The sequence below is a fragment of the Microplitis mediator genome, chromosome 7 (genome assembly GCF_029852145.1).
Source record: "Microplitis mediator isolate UGA2020A chromosome 7, iyMicMedi2.1, whole genome shotgun sequence".
NCBI classification, from domain to species: domain Eukaryota; kingdom Metazoa; phylum Arthropoda; class Insecta; order Hymenoptera; family Braconidae; genus Microplitis; species Microplitis mediator.
The window spans coordinates 26,442,954-26,462,306 of NC_079975.1; the positions used below are offsets into that span (position 1 = coordinate 26,442,954).

A 19,353-nucleotide genomic window follows, 5' to 3' on the forward strand; every position below is an offset into this window, starting at 1 on the left:
TAACCTGACGTGCGCAGTTTGCTGTCAATATTTTAAAAAAAAATATTTATCTTGTTATTTTAAATTAAATTATCAGCAAGTTGTACTTTTATGTGATCAACTAAATACTCTTTGGATTTTTAACTCCTCAATTTATGATATATAATAAACATAAGTATATTTATTTATAAATAACTAAATGACGGTCTCTGATCCATTGATAAAAGACTTGAAAGGTAAATTTTTATTTTTTAAGGTTAAATTTATTTATTATTTTATTGTGAGTGAATGTGACAGACAGGAGACAATTTTCAAATTTTAAATACAAATAATTAATTTATTAAAATAGTGGAATTTTTAAAAATGCGCGCGCTGATTTTTAAATTATCCGAGTACGCGTTTTTAAATTTTTTCTACTCGTTTTATTTTTTTAAAAAATTGCTAACTGTCAGTTACATTCACGTTCATTACTTATCAATTACTGATGATTAGTCTAATTAATTTAAGGATGGGCGCGAAAACTGACAGAAGCGAATGCTGAGATAACTGACAAGAGCACAGACCTGCTGTTGTTTTGCGAGTGTCTGGAAAAATGTCTGCAGCAGGGTATAATTCATCATCTGAACCCTTTCAGTTTGTCCAAGTCATCGGAAGTCTGGGACTGGGTTGAAGAGCTGGTGGAAAGACATCTAGGCGAGCTGCCGACACTGTCACTGGCAGTGGAAGCGGTTTCGCAGAACGAAAAAATTCAAACGCCTGGTGGGAAGCTGAGACTCTTCATCAGAATTTGTCTAGTCAAAAAGTGTCTCCACTTGCCGGTTCAACTGCTCGTGAGGACGCACGGGCTAACTAGAAATTATTATGAAGCGACGAGTATTCTGGGTGATGAAATTCTTGGGGAAATTTTCCTCTCAGTTCTGTTGCAAATCAGCAGATTGAAATTTAATTTGAATATTAGAAATTCAAGGTTTCTTGATGACACCTGGCAGTTACCTGAGTTTAGAAATATTGAATTAGTGCCTTGTAAAACTCTAGGAGTTTCTATTTGGTAAAATTTTACTTTTTTTTTTTATTTTAATTCCGAAGTAGCAAAATAAATTTTTTAAATTTTATAACATCTAATTTTTTATTATTTTCAAATAATTTCCCGCGAAAAAATTGATTTGACATAAAATTTAAAAAATTCATTTTGCTTTTGGATAAAATAAAGAAATTTAAATTATTACAGTTTCACTAAAGGAAAAGCATTAATTGTAAATGTCCAAGAAAATTCCGTAGCCGCCGAAGATGTAAATATAAATATTTATATTTCATATTTTATTAATAATTAATAATAACAATAATTAAATTAACTTGTTTGTTCCAGGATAAAGTAGAGATCGGAGACGTCCTAGACGAAATAAACGGCCAAGTACTGACGACAAATACTCGAGGAAAATTAGGAAAGCTGCTAAAAAAGTCATCCGGTTTACCAATAAACCTCCATATCATAAAAGTAATTTTTAAACAAATAATTTACTAAATATTTCATCGAGTTCTACAACAAAATTATTTTCAGAAGCGTTACAAGTCAAATGATTTGTACGGACCAATAGCGTCGCTGATAAAAAACTGCGGAATCGATCGGCTGAAAGTTATTTTGAAACCGCAGAAACCGGTCGTGTGTCTGGAAGAAAAACCCGCCGACATAGAAGTGAAAAAGCCCGCAGACAATCCTGGGTATCGGGTTACGTACTGCGGGAATATTTTGATAGGCAACGCCGGAGATGTCAAACAAATTGAGCCCGCAATTTACAAACTCATAAAACGCGGGGACATTAAATTTGTCGACGTTAAATTCGAGTGCTTGGAAATCGGTATCAAAGTCACTCAGGAATCGGATAATTCTGTGAGTTAATTTTTAATTTTTTAATTGTAATTATTAATTAATTAATTGTTTAAATTAACAGGTGATTTTGAATCAATGTTACATGGAAATTTCATCTTGTGGTCGCACTGCCAACATTCCCGATTATTTTGCCTTCATCGCTGGGTAATTTATTATTTATTATTTTAATTAATTAATTTATTAATTAAATGATTAATTTTTCAGAGATAAAAATTGTCACAAATCAACAAAATTTACGGCATTTATTTTTCATCATCGAGATTCTAGTCAAGTTCAAACGATACTACAAAGTCTAGCTCAAGGTTTCCATCGTACGCATTATGCAGTTTGAAGAATTAAATTAATTAATTAATTAATTAATTAATTAAATTTATAATTACACCATATCAGTATAAATTTATTGTCTACACCAAAGATTAACACCAAATATAAATAATTTATTACTTCGCAAATAAAAAATATATCAATAAATATCTGCTCGTATTTATTTATGACAAGTGTTCTGTTCATTCCATAGAAATTCAAATTTTAAATGACGCGGTAAAAAAATTAAAATTTGAATGCTAAAAAAAAAATGTGTTTTTATTAATTAGTTAAAATATTCATTTATAAACAGTTGACATTCACATGATTGATAAAATTATCAAGTTGTAGATAAAAATATCATTTTTTAATATTCAAAATTTCGCGGGTGAGTTTGATCTGTCACTGCGCAGGAAGCAAGCACTAACCTCTCGTTTTCTTTCATCTCGACGTCGTCGTCGTCGGCAGATGAACAAAAAAAATTTTCCAGTGTCTTAAAGTCTTGTCAGTCGTAAAATTTTATCTAAATTTAAATCTTAACATTAATTCAAATTAACAACACAGTAATTGCCAGGTAATTAAATTAATTAAAAAAATTTTAAAATTTTAATTCCCACAAAATTTATTTATAAATATTTTTCGATTTAAGACGTCAGCTGTAATTTCCGTAAAGGTTTTGTAAAATAAATATACATATATATATATACTTATATATATGTATATAGATACATATATATTTATTAAGTATTAAAAAAAATGGCAACAAATAATGTCATCACCGAGTCGCAATATTTTCACGAGGACATCGTCTACAGAGTCGACAAAAAAGGTAACGTCGAGTTTGGGATTGTCATGGAGAATGATGACCAGGACATGTCAGAGGAGAGTGAGGACAGCGAGGGTGGTCCTAAACGCAAGAAAGGGGAAATTAGGGTCGTCTGGCACCCGTCAGGTATCAAGGAACTCATCAACTCAAAAAAGGTCAGCTGATTATTTAAAATTACCCTGTAATTTATCACTTTAGCGGTCGGTTCTAATACCCAGCAAATCTCCAGGTTCATTTAGCAGACAGATCTCTGATGCCCGGTGACGTCGTGAGACGGATGATAAAAGGGAAAGACACACAGAGAGGTTACTGTCGGGATATCGAGCTGACAGCTTGCGTCCAAGTAATTGGGACCAAGCAGGTGCTGACCAACATCAAGAGCGAGGACCTGACACCGCTGGAAGTGAGTAGTTGGATCCCTTGATATCTGTAGCTTTATTTTTGATGGTTTCGTTTTTTTTATCAGGAATTCGGGACAGATATCGCAGTCTGTATGGACTCCTGGGTCGGTGGTATCAGAATGGTCCATTTTAAGCTCTGGTTGGCGACTCCAGATGGTTCCCAGTGTGTGATTAATGAAATGGACGCTCAGGGACTGGCACACTTTGAAGAAAAACGCGATCATGATAACGATTTTCCTCACTCGTCGGAGTTCTATCCGGGACAGTGTCTCTGGGGGCCGATACAGTGTCTCGAGGACGCTGAGTGGATTCAATGCTCGAAGGAGATGCTGTCGAAACGTAAATTCAAGCCGCAGAAAAAGACCAAGATAATTGTGCAGGAAGTGAAGGCCGACTGGGTCGGCGTACACTGGCAGTGTCGCGCATACTCAAAAGACGGAGCTTGGTCGGATCAGGCCCAACCAAAGTTTCTTGTCGAGGGAGCCGACTTGAAGAAGCTCAAGCTGCTCAATGTCTTTGAGCCTTCGACTCTCCAGGTGGGGGACCGGGACTTTTACATCTACAAGGGCACCGAGAATGTGATAACGAGGGAGCAGTGGCGCAAACAGCAGCGCGAGCTCTTTCAAGTCCCCAAGCCCAGTCCGAGAAGATCCCGAGCTAAAGTTGAGGACAAGATTAAAAAAGATTTAGATAATAGGAAGGATTCGCGGGATCCAAGTGTACAAAACGGTAACAATTTGATGCCTCCCAATCAGAACCACGCGGGCAATACTGAAAGCTCTGATGACTGGGACACTGAGGACACCGGAAGTCAAAGCGATACTCTGTCAATGTCCAGTGGAGCTTCCAGTCTTTCTTCGATGGGCAAAAAGAAAAAGGGACCGGCTCTGATGACCAAAGTGTTGAAGAAAAAAAAACTTGTAAAAGCCAAAAGGAAAATTCCACCGGCTCCTTTGGTCCCCGGGTCGTCAATCGTCGTGGAGACGCTCTCGACCAACACCAAGGCCAACGTTGTATGGCAAGACGGCTCCGTCGAACTGGGGATACCTTCCACTCAACTTTACCCCATTCATCATCTAGACGACAAGGAATTTTTTCCCGGAGACTTTGTGGTCGATCAGAAAGAAGAGTCGCGCATGTACGGAGTGGTCCAGAGTGTAGATCATCAAGGGAGGACAGCTAAAATAAAGTGGTTCCGCACTTACACCTCCAGTCAATCTCCACAGCCGACTCTGCTTGACGAACGAGAAGTTTCGGTCTACGATTTGAAAGATCACCCGGACTTCCAGTACCGCCCGGGGACGTTGGTGATACGAATTGCCAATTTTGAGGGTGAGGATGCTGGTTGTACTGCTGGACAGGTGCTCGATAATTATCCGGAGGGTTCCGTTAAAGTTTGGTGGGTCGACGGACACGTCAGCATGTGCTGGCCTCAGGATTTGTACAAAGTAGGAGAGTACGACAGCGACGAACGCGAGCTCTGGGACGAAGTCTCATCAGACGCTTCCTGGGAAACGGAGCTGGAAGATTGTTTTATTGCCGACAATGACGGAAGTGAGCAAACGGAAAATATAAAACCAAAGCTGGCTGCTCATATCGAGAAAGCCAGGATCGCGATGTCCAGGTTGGAAGAAATTTTTACCCAGAATCCAGCGTTGCAGACTACTGAAGTGATGCGAAAACTCCTAGAAGTTTATAAAGACTGCCGTTACATGGACAAATTAATGGGAACTTGTTTCTTTCATGAGAGCAATTTCCAGGGTCTGCTTGAGCGCGTGAGAGAACGCGGACGCGCCAATGTTGCTCAAAGGATGGCTGATCAGGTCACCAGGTTGTTTACTCACCAATCAGGCGGGTCAGAGTCTGAGGACGGTGACAATATTGAGAACACTGCGGGCGCACTGGAAAAAATAGCGACGACGATACGCGACGTCGAAGCTTGCGCTGGAAATCCAACGAATCCTCATCCAACAGAGGACTCGGGACTCTTTTCAGCAGAACACTCCAAGAAGGGCTCCGGGTCCAGTGAATCCAGTGGAGAGTTTCCTCTTGATGATCGCTCACCCGCACCGGATGTCAGTCTAGAGGAAAACGGACAGAGGACCCGCGAAACATTTTCCAATTCTCACATTGCCAACTCCCATGTCTGCGTTAAATTGTGTACGTTAATAAAAGCTCAGTTGCTGTTAGCTCATGCCGAAGTGTCAAAGCGATTTGGTCTAGGTCGTATGTCACTGTCCGACGCAGCCAAAAACGGTTCGCCCCAGAAAGAACTCAAGGAAGAGGACAAGGGAGAAAAAGATCAGCAGATTGAAACTATTGCTCTGGACTCGTCATCGTCGGACATTGAAATACCACCGCCGGTTTATTCCGACGGCGAGGGATTCACGATAGAGGAAAACGCACCAGACAGTCATAAATTTAAGCTGACAATGTTCCAGCCAACAGATCCAGCAAACTTTTTCCGCACTGTCTCCAAGGAACTTAAGCTCCTGCGCAGTTCACTGCCACCGGGGATCTGGGTCAAAGGTTTTGAAGACCGGATAGATTTGTACAGCGTCATGTTCCGAGGCCCTGAAAAAACTCCTTACGAGGACGGTTTGTTTTTATTTGACTTCCAGCTGTCCGCGGACTACCCAACAGCGCCGCCGCTTTGCCACTACATCTCTTACTGCAGCGACCGTCTGAACCCGAACCTCTACGAGGACGGAAAAGTCTGCGTGAGTCTGCTAGGCACTTGGGCCGGCCGTGGAACAGAAGTCTGGACCAGTGCCTCGACTCTCCTCCAGGTGATTGTGTCTATTCAGGGCCTGATTCTGGTCTCCGAGCCGTACTTCAATGAGGCCGGGTTCGAAAAACAAAAGGGCTCGCAGCAGGGTCGCGAGAACTCGAGGATGTACAATGAGATGGTGGTGCTCAAGCTCGTTCAGGCTCAAACAAAATTACTCCAGCATCCGCCCTCGGTTTTTAAAGACGCGATTATTGAACATTTTCAAAAGAATGCTGAGAAATTGCTACAGAGACTCGATACCTGGATGGAAATTTCAGAGCAGCACAATAATCAGCATCCGTTGTCGCCACTTACTCCCAACAGCTTTAAAGACTTTACAAAAATAGGTAATTTTATTTTTTTTTTAAATTTATTATTTGTATGAAAATTTTTTATGATACTGAAATTAGCAGCCGTCTAATAATTTTTGAATTTTTTTAAAAACAATGAATTTGAAAAAAAAAAAATATTTAAAAAAACTGCACCTATAGTTTTTTAAATTTTCTACATGTGCATATTTTTGGTTTTTTTTTCTCTTAATTAAATTGTTGAAAATAAAATTCAAAAATTTTCAATTGTCTGCTAACTTCAGGATTATAAATTTTTTGCCGCAAATTGGGCGGCAAATTTTTTTTTTAAATAAATTTAAAATTCTAAGATAATGTGGCAAATTTTTTTACTTCTTATTAATTTAAATTATAAAAAAAAATATGTAATTTTTTAGATGAAAAAATTCTACCAGAATTTCCACTGGTGCCAGCGTCGAAGGGATTCTGCATAACGTTAAGAAAAACCTTAGCGACATTCAAACAGGTGTTAATTAAAGAAGGAATACTCCGCAACATAAAATTACCGTCAACGGAAAGTACTCATGAGAGTAACAGCAAGTCGTCGGCGGACTCCAAGAGCGATACCAAAGACACGATAAATAATTTTATTACCACCGAGTACGTCAGCATGAGCGAAACGAAAACGGATGTCGCGGACAAAAACTCCAGCTAGCCACAAGGTAACTTCGATTATTTAGAATACAAAAATTACGCGGCTATTCGGTAATAATTAACCGAGTGAACAATAATAATAAATAAATAAATTAACAATAAAATAAATAATAAAAAAAATGAGAGAGCTAAAGTATTAGATATTTTTAAAATTCACTCGAGTGAATTATTTGAATAATTAGAAAAAAAAAATAATCTCTCTTTTTTTATTATTCAAATCTCAATAACTAAACCGTTGACTTTTATTCTGGAGGTTTAAAATTAATCAGCACACTTTAGTAGAAATAATTAAAGTTTGCGCATTAAAATAATTAATTAATTTTTTAGCCGTAAAAAATTTTTAGTCATTAATAAATAAAATCGCAAAGCTTATTAGTGATAATTAGTCATGAAATTGATAAATATTTAAAATACATATATATATATATATATATATATGTGTAATGATACAAATAAATTTATTATAGAAACACAAATAATAATAATAATAATGATAATAAAATTTTAGCAATACGTTGGAGGCCCGCGGGCGCAATCTTGGTGATAAAATTTTAAATAAAAAATACTGATAAATAAAAAATGCAATAAATTATTTGATATTTAATCGGCTCATGTCTTTATATGAATCTATTTACAGTTTTATTTATTATTATTGTTATTATTCATTTAATTAATTTTTTTTTAAATATTTATTGTAACTGCTGTAAAAAATATGCGGAGTGAGAGCGGAGTAAATACCGAGCGGATGGGTTTTTTTATTTAATCCTCTCGGAGTTGACTCACTTTTAAAAAGAGTTTATTTTAATATTAAAACTCTGATTGGAGGGAATGTGGATTTAAATAAAATTCAGATCACTCTGAAATCACTTCGAGGAAAAAACAAACTCTCTATCTGTATGCGGATTTATTTTTTTTAAAAACTCCGAAACTCTGAATGACGGAGTAAATTTTTGTAAAAATTCCAAAACTCTGAGTGACGGAGTCAATTTTTGTATAAATTCCAAAACTCTGAGTGACGGAGTCAATTTTTGTATAAAATTCCAAAATTCGAAGTAACGGAGTAAATTTAAAAAAAAATTCCAAAACTGAGTGACGGAGTAAATTTTTATAAAAATTCCAAAACTCTGACTGATGGAGAAAATTTTTGTAAAAATTCCAAAACTTTGAGCGACGGAGTAAATTTTTGTATAAATTCCAAAATTCTGAGTGACGGAGTAAATTTTTATAAAAATTCCAAAACTCTGAGTGACGGAGTAAATTTTTATAAAAATTCCAAAACTCTGACTGTTTGAGAAAATTTTTGTAAAAATTTCAAAACTCCGAGTAATTGAGTAAATTTTTGTATAAACTCCGAAATTCTGAGTGATTAAGGAAATTCTTGTAAAAATTTCTAAACTCTGAGTGATGGAGTAAATTTTTATAAAAACTTTGAAACTCTGAGTGATTAAGGAACTTTTTTTTTAAAACTCCGAAACTCTAAGTGACGGAATAAATTTAAATAAAATCCGTAATGACTCCGAATTGACTCCTGATTTTTTACAGTCTGATAAACTGATAATTGTAATAATTGAGAAGGTAAAATATGTAACACCGTAAATACACCGAAGTAATTAGATGCCATCCAATTGTCAAATACGAATAATGAATATTGAGAATATAATAATAATAATAATTATTTATGTATCGATAAAATAAATGAATACTGTGGAGTGTCATAGAGTGATTAGCGCATAGCTTTAGACTGTAATTATAAAAGTATTAATTAATATTAATTAATTTATTTATTAATTACGCGAGTATACGTAAATATATTTGTAAAGAATTTCGAAAAAAATTAATAAGCAACCAAAGACGAAGAAAATAAATTAATAGTAGATATTAACAAAAAAAAGGATTTGCAAATATGTCTAGTGAGTATTAAAGTCAACGGATGGTTTGTTATTTTGTTTGATTAATAATTAAGCTGATGCTTTTTCGTCACAATTAACCGGAAGATAACCGCCGACAAATTTCAGTATTTTTAGTTTACTAATTAAATTATTTAAATTAAACCGGTAATTTTACTGGGTTCAATATTCAAATTTAAATCGTCTGTGCATTTTAAATTTTAAAATGTTAATTAATTTAAATACTCAGTATTATTTGTTAATTAAAAATTTTTTTTAATTTATATGCACAATAATTAATATTTATTTATAAAAATATATAAGAATGTGGTGCTGAGTAGAAAATAATATGAAACAATGCTGCTTATTTAATTACTGGGGTAAATTACCCCCAGTTCTTGTTTTTTTTTTACAAATTTATATACCGCAAATTAAAATTTTTTTTGGGTTTACGAGAAATGAATTTTTATTTAAATTCAAATTATTAAAATAAAATAATTATGTTACAAAAATATAATTCGAGGCTGGTTATTGCACAGAAAAAAAATATTTCTTGGCAAAAAAAATTTTACTCACCCCAAGAAAATTTCCTGTTGTCCTAATAAATTTTTTGCATCGTGAATTGAGAACGAAAATTTTCTTGGGTTGATAAAAAAATTTTCGTGAGCCAAGAAATTTTTTTCTGTGAGTAATTAAGTCCTGGAATTATTATCGTTCATTTAAAAAAATTATTTAAGTTAAGGACTGATGGAATGTGATTTATTGGGATGCCTTGTACACTCTGTGCCAGCTATTTATACTTATATTATATTTAAAACTGTTGAATTTATTACAACCGCTCTATTTTATCGCTATTATTTCATTTCGCAAATTATATTGATAATAAATAACGATCCTGAAGTTAGCAGACAATTAAAAATTTTTTGATTTATTTTTAACAATTAAATTTGAAGAAAAAGAACAAACTAAAATTATGCACATGTAGAAAATTTAAAAGACTTTGTGCAATTTTTTAAATATTTTTTTTTTTTATAATTTCTCTTCAAAGAATCCAAAAATTATTAGACGTCGGCTGACTTCAGTATCGTGATAAATAATAATAATAAATGAATTAATTAAATAAACAATGCAATTGAAAACTAAGAAAGTTAAGAATAATAAAAACTAATCAATGCTCCGTTAATGCTTTATTTAATAAATTTATATAAATATATATACATATATAAATATATAAATAATTAAACAGGATTGATTAGACTGTAATCCCGTTCCTCAGTTGAATAAAAATCGTTTGACGATAAAAAACTCTATTCATTTTTTATTTTATGTTGTAACATTTAGGCATCCGGTCTCATTTTTTCCACTAAAGTTTTATCTCGATTTGTCATCAAGATAACGCCCTCCCTGTTATCAAGCCCGTTATCTTCCTGAATCATTCTCCATCCAGTTTTCCTTCTCAGCACTCGAATTTATCCTCCGCAATTTTAAAAAATGTTCAACAAAAAAATTATCCTCTACCTGGCCATCGGATTCCGTAAGTTCTGGTCTTAATTATTTATCTATCTATCAATTTATTTAAAGTTAATTAATTTTTAGTGGTGCTCGGTTGCTTTATCAATGAGGTCGAGGGTCGTCGTAAAATTTTACGTGGAAGAAAAACTATAACACGACAGTATTACCGTAAGAATTTCAAATTAATTTTTTTTTCAAGTGATTGCTAGATAATTAGGCGACCGTCTTTTTCTTCTCATGCAATAATTTTTTGCGACAAAATTTCTCAGCAATAATTTCTCTTGGCATATTTTGTTGAAGAATTTCAAGGCAAATAATATATATGATTCTGAAGTTAGCAGACATTTAAAAATTTTTGAATTTTCGTATTTCAATGAATCAATTGTAAAAAAAATAAAATAAAAATATGCACATGTAGAAAATTTAAAAAACTACAGGTGCAATTTTTTAAAATATTTTTTTTTTATCTTCTATCGTCTAAAAAAAAAATCAAAAAATTATTAGACGTCTGCTAACTTCAGTATCATTAATATATAGCGAGAAATTTTTGTGTCGGATCAATTTTTGTTTGAGTAATTATTGCTGAGAAATTTTTGCATGAGAAATTATTCCGGATTTATAAAGGCAGAGAGCCAGATAATTAATTCAAAAAAACGTCAATTAATTTATTTTGAAGGAGGTCTTGCAATACCTGCCTGGACAATTGTGCTACTGAGTGGCCTAGCGATGCTGACAGTTGGCGGCGGACTTTACATGGTTTTAAAAAAAGTTGTAGTCGACAGTTCTGATGACGAAACCACAAATTCTTACCATCCCGCAATCCAAGATGACGTTTGATTAATTTTACAAAAATATTACTAATTTTAAAATAAATTTTTGTAAACTTTTTTTTAAATATTATCATTTAATTGAAAATTAAAAATTCATCAATAAACAAAATCAAATGATTTGTACAAAGATTTTTTTTTCAGTAGTGTAGTAATGCTTGTTGATACCGTCTATGACAATATTGCCTCATTAAATCTTATTAATTAATTATTAAATTAATTTTAACATTGACAGAAGAAAAGAAACATAAAATAGCAGATATGACATTAAGACATTCACCGTGACGGAATAAATCACTTATATACTTTACAATTATATCTAATTGTTTTAGATAATTAATTATTTAAATTGTATAAATATACTGTCATTTATTAATTAAAGAGTTTGTTATATTGTTGTTTGAGTTTAGAACTCACGTCGATGATACTTGTCGGGGTCAAAGTAGGAGGTAACGACAACGCGGTTGTTGAATTTACGACCGGTCAGTGTCTGCTGCGCTTTTTGGCAATCGATCACGCTGTTGAACTCCACGAATACCTTAAATATTAAATTAATAAGTTGATTAATCAAACGCTTGGATTAATTCTTTATAATCAATAATAAAAATAATGGATTTACTTTTCCGCATCCAGGAACGTCAACACCTTCAATGGGTCTCGGTATTTCGACGGATCTTACGACCCCGTATTTATTACATTCTTCTTTAATGTCTTCAAGAATATCCTCGTATTCTTCTTCCTCCATTAGTTCTTCGGGAGTTACCATGTTCAGTAGACACAGTACCTATTTAATTAAAATTTTTATAAACTTTATTAGTAACTTTCAGATAATTAATGGTCAGTGTTTTGGTCAAGTTCTACTGTTACAACTTTTTACTGTAGTGAGTGGTTACCTGACCGTTGATCCAAAGACGATTGATCCTTGCGATAATTGATCCACCAATAAAATATACTCACACACATAAATGTGAAAAATTACGCCCTTTTTTCACTAATTTTGTGTGCGTGTAACATAAAAAATATACTCACACACAAATTTTTCACATTTATATGTGTGTGAGTATTAGGGTGGCCCAAAAAAACCGACTATTTTTTTTTTAGTGTCTCTTATGAAAATTTGTTGATTCAAGATGTTTTAAGAAGCCTCTCCAAAAACCAGCTCGATAAAAAATTTTCAAGAGGTCGCTCACGAATTTTGAAAATATCAAAAATGATCGAAATTCGGATTTTTTCGTTGCAAATTTCTTCTTTCTCGTGGCAGCTATAGTTTATATTTATGAGATCATGACTACGCTGAAAATTTCAGCCCAAAATTAAAATATTTAAACGTCCCTCAAGAATTTATAATGTTTTCGAGTACTGTCTCTTGGATGTTTTCGAGCGACCCTTGAATATTAATAATAAACCTTCTCAATTTTTTTACCATCAATTTGTATCATAATGAATAAAAATACAACCCGAGATATATAAATAATAAGTTATTTACATACTTTTTTATATTTTAATTCAATTTTTTAGGTTTTTTTGCTTATTCAAAACTTACCTAATTTTATTATTTAAGACTGTCCTTTATATTTTCGGTTATGCAAAAGTTATATTTGAGTGAAATGACAATAATTGAGTTATAAAAAAATACAAAAACTAATTCAAAGTATTAGTTACATATTATCAGTTAATATTCAAAATTCTTGAGCGCCGTTTAAATATTTTAATTTTGGGCTGAAATTTTCAGCGTAGTCATGATTTCATAAATATAAACTATAGCTGCCACGAGAAAGAAGAAATTTGCAACGAAAAAATCCGAATTTCGATCATTTTTTATATTTTCAAAATTCGTGAGCGACCTCTTGAAAATTTTTTATCGAGCTGATTTTTGAAGAGGCTTCTTAAAACGTCATGAACCAACAAATTTTCATAAGAGACTCGAAAAAAAAAAATAATCGGTTTTTTTGGGCCACCCTAGTGAGTATATTTTATCGGCGGATCAATCGTCGCAAGGATCGATTGTCGGGGATCAGTTGTCTTTGGGTCATCGGTCGTGTCACCGTAGTGAGGACATGAACTTTGAGTTGACGTAAATCTACTGCCGTAATAGAAGTTACGGAAAAAATAAAACTTTAAGAGCAAAAGTTAATTTAAATCTGACAGAAAGTTGCGGGAAAAAATTTTATTTACAGTTACCGTCAACTATTTGCACCATCAGGTTTTTGCAGTCAACTTGACATCATATTTCCGTTGCAGATTTGCGTCAACTTGCGATCAAAATGGCTGACAGGGAAGTAATTATAAATAATGCGCAAGGAGCTCCACTTTTTTTGATAAGCAACTGACAATCCAGAGTAAATCTTATCAGCAAGTATGGACTGATACTTTTTGAAAATTAAATATAAACTTCGTAAGACGTCAAAATTATTGAATATTCGAGTTTACAAGCAAATATTAAAATTTTTGAACTTTAAAAATAAGTGGAGCCCTGCGCATTGTTATAAAAAAAAAACTTACTTCCGTAGGAGGACCACTGGTTCCAACCATAGACAAACCAGGTACTTGGATCTGTACTGGCGCCTGAGTACCGATCATCGGGTTCTTGGCACCAACACTAGCTCGTTGCACGATCAACTTTTTGTCTCCCAGCTGCATGCCATTTAGTCCAGCGATAGCCTGGTCCGTCATAGAGACGTCAACGTACTCGCAGAAGGCGTAGCCCTTTGACAATCCCGTCGCCGAGTCTTTCACCAAATTGAATGCCCTCAATTGTCCGAAACTCATCAGCAATTCCTTCACCTGTTCATCAAAATTACATTAATGATACTGACTAGTTTCTACCTAACGAGCGACTAGTTGGAAATTTATAATTAGTCATTTTTTAAATAATCCTTTTTAATAACTCCTTTATCTTGATAACACGTCTTGTTAATTCCTCTACTCCCTCTTCTCCTCCATCAATACCTCCAGATACTTACCTACACTTTTATCACCGTGTCTTTAGCTCTCTCTCTACCGGCTTTAAATTTTTTTAATAACGATTTTTAGCGGCGAAGAACAACAGCACGTTGCCTACAACGTGTCTATTTTTATTTTAAAATCTAGTAATTTAAATTATCTATCACCGGCCAAAATATTTTTAAACTCCGATACAAGATCACGGTATAAGCAACGGGCTTTTATTCTCTCTCTTTATAATAAACGATTTTATTTATTTATTTTCATAATCATTTTTTTTGGCCTTTTAAAAAATTAACTGATTAAAATTTCTTTAAATTTTTAATTATTTTAAAAATTCTGTAACTCAGTTTTAGTAAAAATAAAATTTATTAATTAGAACTAAAAAAAATTATAATTTACGCCAAAGTAAATTAAGTTGTCGCTAAAAATTAAATTTCAAAATTTTCCCGCCGTGGAAAAAAAATTTAAACTTTTTTTTGTTGATCGCAGGTAATTTTTAAATTCTACTACCACTGACCGAGTTACAGGATTTTCGAAAAACGACTAAAAGGCAGAAAATTACATCGAGTAAATTTTTTAGGCTTCTAGAATTCATTTATTTATTTTAGTTAACAACAAACATGTGATCGAGAGAGAGAGAAAAAGAGAGATTAGAGATTGTGGACAGGTACTTGCCTCGAAAAGCCGGGCTTAGCCATTCTCTCCGAGCAGTAGTGTGGTAATTTGTCATGTTCGGTAGTAGTGGTAGTAGTAGTAGTAGAAGTAAGCGAATGCTTTTGATCGGCGCGACCCTAAGCTAAGAAAAATAAGGGAGAAAGGGCACTGATATCAGTCCACATCTTTTTTCATTTCTTTTCACTTTTTTTTTTTTTATTTATTTTAAAAGACACTTTAAACTGTTCATTTAAATTTAATTTACTTTTAAAAACATTCCCTCGGACTTGAATGATCTGAAAATCTGAAAAAACGCGGGCTTTCCTGAAAACTTTTTTTTTTTTTCCTGAAATTTTATATTTTTTTTTTCGTAGTCAAGCCTGAAAATAAATAGCTGCAAGGATAAAAATTTAACGTATTTTCATCGTGATATTTAAAAAAACAAGTGAATTTAATTATTTTTTGACCTAAAAAAAGCGGCGTCCTAAAAAAAATAAAAGTTGCTGTAATAAAAACCCTGAAATAAAAACAAAACCCGTGTCTTTCTCCCGTTGAATGTAAACTTTAATGTAAAAAAAAATTTAATCTGTGTTTTGAATAAAAAGTATCCGGGTGTCGGGGGATGAAAGGACTGCTTACTCCAATCTGCGCCTAAAGAGGCTGCAAAAGAAAATTGAGAGAGAAAGAAAAAAGACCACGAGACTGCTCTCTGCCACCTAAAAGCCTGTAACGTCTCTAACGATCGACAATTTTTTTTTTTTTATTTTTTTCACACAAAAACTCTTGTCTTAAGTCGAGTTTCAGATACTCGTGATTTGCCTGAGCTACAAACGATCCGATTATTTGCGTGAGCTCGAGAGCATGCGAATAAAATTTCTACGCTCTAAAATAAAACCGCGTGCCCTAGTCGATGCGGAAGGAGACCGTGGCCATACGTACCTTGACTTCACTTAATTCGTAACTTTAAAAAAGTACCAGACTCCTTGGACAGAAATTTAGTCCGTCATCCAGAATTTAATTACGCGGATTAAATAATTACAATCCCCGTAATTAAATAAAACCGGACAAGGAGTCTGGTGATTGGATGGGATGATAAATAGGAGTTTAAAAAATCGTATTGCCTTGCATACCTGCTCCTCATTTAAGTAGTTGGGTAACCCACCGATGAATATCTTGTGCGGCGAGTCTGAAAACATTAATAACTCTAATGAAAAATTATTAATAAACAACCCTCATACAAATCCATTTCTTTTTAAATAATAAAAATAATTATTCAATTCAATAAAATTAAATCAAATATTTATTCAGTAATAATAATAATGGTAAAAGTCAAGTATGTGTGACACATACCGGGAACCGTACCTGGAACGTTCATGCTCGGATTGTCAGTCATTCCTGGCATTGGCTGGTAATCATGTGGCCGCCTTATTTTCAAACTCTGTCCTTTAAAATTAATACCGTCGAATGCCATCGCTTGGGTTGTCTCGTCAATTGAACGGAACTAAAATTTTAAGTAAATATAAATTTTATAAATATGTGGATAAGTAAATGAATAAATGAATTTATAAATAATTGGTATGATATTTACTTCAAGGAAAGCAAAATTTTTATCTAAATTTATTTGACAAGCTAGCACTGGATTACCAGCAGCTTGAGCCAAACCGGAAAGATGCATCTGCTGGTTGAAAAACTCCATCATCTCTTCTTCAGTAACTCCGAATGGAATGTTACCAACGTATAGACGTCTTGCTTGACGTGTTATCGTGCTCCCGACGACGGGCACCGCTGCCTGGGGTGTGTCTGCGACGATATTTGCGGGTATCTGTCCAGCTGCCTGCATCGCTTTGTACTAAGTAACGTAAAATTTTTATTTTAGTAACCAGTCAATGCAAAGTGACAGTAATTTTATTGTTTATTAGTACCTGAAGAGGTGTAATGTGTTCGAAACCAGGGGGTGGTACATCCCAGTAAAGTGATGGTTTTCTTCTGCGAGAACTGCGTCCTTTTTTAGGTGAATTACTGCGTTTTCGGTCTCTGCGATCTTTTGAACGTGACCTGGAACGCTTTCTGCGATCGCGGCTTCTTGATTTGTGTCTCCTGTCACGATCACGATCGCGGTCTCGTTCGCGCGATCTGTCTTTATCTCGATCTTGACGATCTCTGTCTGTAATTAAATTTTTTAATATCATTATTATTATTATTATTATTATTATTATTATTATTATTATTTATGATCACTAGAGTAGATCAATAAATGAACACGACAAATATGAAACTACTTGACAGTTAATTAAAAACTAGAAACTTCTTTGACGTCAAATGAATAATAAATGAAAATTTTTTTATCCAGTTGATAAATTAAATTAAATTACTGACTCCATTGTAAATGGCCGGAATCGCGGCGTCGGAACGCTAATTTCAATGGATTTATAAACTTACCACCATTAAAATCTTCTCCCATTGCGCTCGAAAACTGGACCCAGTCTTTAAACTTTTATTTATTATTATTAATTGTTATTTTTTATAGATTTTTAGATTTTTGCGTTTTAATTTCGTTACAGTTACACGTTAACTGATAATCAGAGTTGATGATAAGAAAAAGTTTACACAAGATGACCAAACACGAGGACTATAACGTTCCCACAAAATGGCGGCGAGGTCGCTAGTTTGAATTTTTTTCAATTCCCGCTAGAGCGCGCGACCGCGCAAATTCAAATGTAGTTTATTTATAAAACCGAGACAACATTAAATTTTTATATTAATTATTAACTAATAATAATTAAAAACGTATATTTAATTATTATTTATATAAATATATTTAATTATTCACAAGTAAAATGTAAAAAATATTATTTCAAATTTAAAAGCTTTTAGTCGTTAGAAGTTCGTGCAAAAAATTCATAACCTCTAATTATTTTTCTGCGCAGGAGACAGAATTTAGCCGTCAAATAATTTTAGGATTTTTTTAAAAACCACAAGTTAAAAAAAAAAATATTTTGAATAATTGCGCCTACAGTTTTTTTAATTTTCTACATGCGCATATTTTTTAATTTTTTTAATCACTTCTGCGCATTGTTTTTGTTTACATCCATTCCAAGTTTTAAAGTGTTGATAAAATAAAAAACAATAATGACTGTTGATGAAAATGACCAGGTGATTTTTGTGACCGGTGGTTATGATCATACGATAAAAGTATGGCAAGCCCACACTGGAGTCTGTCAGCGAACTCTCCAGCACACGGTGTCCCAAGTAAATTCACTGGAAATATCACCAAACAAACACACGATCGCCGCGGCGGGTTATCAGAACATATTCATGCAGGATTTATCAGCCAGCAACACCAACATCGCACTCAACTACGAAGGAGCATCAAAAAACATAACAAGTCTCGGGTTCCAAGAGGACGGCAAGTGGATGTTCACTGGCAGCGAAGACTTCACAGCCCGGATATGGGACATCAGGTCCGGAACTTTTCAGTGTCAGCGAATATTCCAAGCATCTTCACCAGTGAACTGCGTTTGCCTGCATCCGAACCAGTCGCAGCTGATCGTCGGTGACCAGACCGGGATCATCCACCTCTGGGACCTCAGGTCTGACAGGAACGAGCAGCTGATCCCAGAAGCCGAGGCCTCGATCCAAGACGTCGCTATCAATGCCGAGGGCACTTACATGGCTGCTGTCAACAACAAGGGAAATTGCTACATCTGGACACTGACCGGAGGCGTCGGCGAGGAGATGACCAAACTCCATCCTCATCACAAACTCACTGCGCACAAACGCTACGCGTTGAAGTGCAAGTTCAGTCCGGACTCGTCGTTACTGGTGACAACTTCCGCTGACCAGACTGCCAGGGTATGGAAGACTTCAGACTTCTCACCGTCAATTGTCCTTCAGCATGAGTCCAAACGCTGGGTTTGGGATGCAGCTTTCAGCGCGGACTCGCAGTACATTTTTACTGCATCCTCTGATGGAATCGCGAGATTGTGGAACGTCAACACTGGGACTGTTGAACGCGAGTATCAAGGACATCAGAAAGCATTGACAGCTTTAGCTTTTCAAGACCAAGTTATTTAATTATAATTATTGTTTATTTATTTGTAAGCTACTTTAATAATTAAATGCTGTATAAATATTATTTAATTTAATGAATAAAAACTTACATAGACGCAGAAGCCGAAGTGAATCATTTTGATTTGATATTGACATTATAAATATTTATAGCAACTAATTGTTTATTTTAATTTTAATAATTAGCGGTCGTCATTTATTTGAATTAACAGACAGTTGAAGTCTGATTGCGGGAATTTTAAATTTCAAGGAAAAGGATTTCTGAGCGATTAAATTTTTAAATAAATAATTA

At 34.1% G+C, this 19,353-nt stretch overlaps 5 protein-coding genes across 13 annotated transcripts; 4 read left to right on the forward strand and 1 right to left on the reverse strand.

Moving 5' to 3' along the window:
* Nucleotides 1-37: 37 nt before the first annotated feature.
* Nucleotides 38-2,342, forward strand: LOC130670761 (uncharacterized). Its single transcript, XM_057474257.1, has 7 exons — nucleotides 38-215; nucleotides 487-1,027; nucleotides 1,208-1,268; nucleotides 1,346-1,474; nucleotides 1,538-1,867; nucleotides 1,929-2,011; nucleotides 2,072-2,342. The coding sequence occupies exons 1-7, from the start codon at nucleotides 179-181 to the stop codon at nucleotides 2,196-2,198; spliced, it is 1,308 nt and encodes a 435-aa protein (XP_057330240.1). The 5' UTR covers nucleotides 38-178; the 3' UTR covers nucleotides 2,199-2,342.
* A 242-nt stretch (nucleotides 2,343-2,584) lies between these two features.
* On the forward strand, nucleotides 2,585-10,534 carry LOC130670750 ((E3-independent) E2 ubiquitin-conjugating enzyme UBE2O). 2 transcript variants are annotated; one of them, XM_057474227.1, is made up of 6 exons: nucleotides 2,585-2,744; nucleotides 2,820-3,151; nucleotides 3,226-3,399; nucleotides 3,463-6,514; nucleotides 6,892-7,176; nucleotides 10,396-10,534. In XM_057474227.1, the coding sequence occupies exons 2-5, from the start codon at nucleotides 2,927-2,929 to the stop codon at nucleotides 7,167-7,169; spliced, it is 3,729 nt and encodes a 1,242-aa protein (XP_057330210.1). In that variant the 5' UTR covers nucleotides 2,585-2,744; nucleotides 2,820-2,926; the 3' UTR covers nucleotides 7,170-7,176; nucleotides 10,396-10,534. The 2 variants fall into 2 exon arrangements, with proteins under 2 accessions (XP_057330210.1, XP_057330209.1); XM_057474226.1 differs by lacking the exon at nucleotides 10,396-10,534 and having other exon boundaries at nucleotides 6,892-10,360.
* LOC130670764 (uncharacterized) lies at nucleotides 10,447-11,403 on the forward strand. Its single transcript, XM_057474261.1, has 3 exons — nucleotides 10,447-10,588; nucleotides 10,651-10,734; nucleotides 11,243-11,403. The coding sequence occupies exons 1-3, from the start codon at nucleotides 10,546-10,548 to the stop codon at nucleotides 11,401-11,403; spliced, it is 288 nt and encodes a 95-aa protein (XP_057330244.1). The 5' UTR covers nucleotides 10,447-10,545.
* A 144-nt stretch (nucleotides 11,404-11,547) lies between these two features.
* LOC130670759 (splicing factor U2AF 50 kDa subunit) lies at nucleotides 11,548-17,617 on the reverse strand. Of its 8 annotated transcripts, none has more exons than XM_057474249.1 (8): nucleotides 17,433-17,617; nucleotides 16,916-17,157; nucleotides 16,582-16,842; nucleotides 16,344-16,494; nucleotides 16,115-16,197; nucleotides 13,896-14,177; nucleotides 12,013-12,177; nucleotides 11,548-11,931 (listed from the first exon to the last, which is right to left on the reverse strand). In XM_057474249.1, exons 1-8 carry the CDS (start codon nucleotides 17,452-17,454, stop codon nucleotides 11,800-11,802), a joined length of 1,338 nt encoding a protein of 445 aa, XP_057330232.1. In that variant the 5' UTR covers nucleotides 17,455-17,617; the 3' UTR covers nucleotides 11,548-11,799. The 8 variants fall into 8 exon arrangements, with proteins under 8 accessions (XP_057330232.1, XP_057330238.1, XP_057330236.1 ...); XM_057474255.1 differs by having other exon boundaries at nucleotides 16,115-16,179; nucleotides 16,356-16,494; nucleotides 17,433-17,616; XM_057474253.1 differs by having other exon boundaries at nucleotides 16,124-16,197; nucleotides 16,356-16,494; nucleotides 17,433-17,616.
* A 97-nt stretch (nucleotides 17,618-17,714) lies between these two features.
* Nucleotides 17,715-19,162, forward strand: LOC130670763 (target of rapamycin complex subunit lst8). Its single transcript, XM_057474260.1, has one exon. The coding sequence runs from the start codon at nucleotides 18,123-18,125 to the stop codon at nucleotides 19,065-19,067; it is 945 nt and encodes a 314-aa protein (XP_057330243.1). The 5' UTR covers nucleotides 17,715-18,122; the 3' UTR covers nucleotides 19,068-19,162.
* The last annotated feature ends 191 nt before the right edge of the window (nucleotides 19,163-19,353 follow it).

Coding starts and splice junctions, on each gene's coding strand:
- LOC130670759 (XM_057474249.1), bottom strand. CDS start 17,454: ATGGGAGAAGATTTTAATGGTG. Junction 16,843..16,915: donor AACACATTACACCTCTTCAG/GTACTAATAAAC, acceptor TACGTTACTTAG/TACAAAGCGATGCAGGCAGC. Junction 16,495..16,581: donor AAAATTTTGCTTTCCTTGAA/GTAAATATCATA, acceptor TTAAAATTTTAG/TTCCGTTCAATTGACGAGAC.
- LOC130670761 (XM_057474257.1), top strand. CDS start 179: ATGACGGTCTCTGATCCATTGATAAAAGACTTGAAAG. Junction 216..486: donor ATTGATAAAAGACTTGAAAG/GTAAATTTTTAT, acceptor AATTAATTTAAG/GATGGGCGCGAAAACTGACA. Junction 1,475..1,537: donor TAAACCTCCATATCATAAAA/GTAATTTTTAAA, acceptor AATTATTTTCAG/AAGCGTTACAAGTCAAATGA.
- LOC130670763 (XM_057474260.1), top strand. CDS start 18,123: ATGACTGTTGATGAAAATGACCAGGTGATTTTTGTGACCGGTGGTTAT.
- LOC130670750 (XM_057474227.1), top strand. CDS start 2,927: ATGGCAACAAATAATGTCATCACCGAGTCGCAATATTTTCACGAGGAC. Junction 3,400..3,462: donor AGGACCTGACACCGCTGGAA/GTGAGTAGTTGG, acceptor TTTTTTTATCAG/GAATTCGGGACAGATATCGC. Junction 6,515..6,891: donor TAAAGACTTTACAAAAATAG/GTAATTTTATTT, acceptor GTAATTTTTTAG/ATGAAAAAATTCTACCAGAA.
- LOC130670764 (XM_057474261.1), top strand. CDS start 10,546: ATGTTCAACAAAAAAATTATCCTCTACCTGGCCATCGGATTCC. Junction 10,589..10,650: donor CTACCTGGCCATCGGATTCC/GTAAGTTCTGGT, acceptor ATTAATTTTTAG/TGGTGCTCGGTTGCTTTATC. Junction 10,735..11,242: donor TATAACACGACAGTATTACC/GTAAGAATTTCA, acceptor TTTATTTTGAAG/GAGGTCTTGCAATACCTGCC.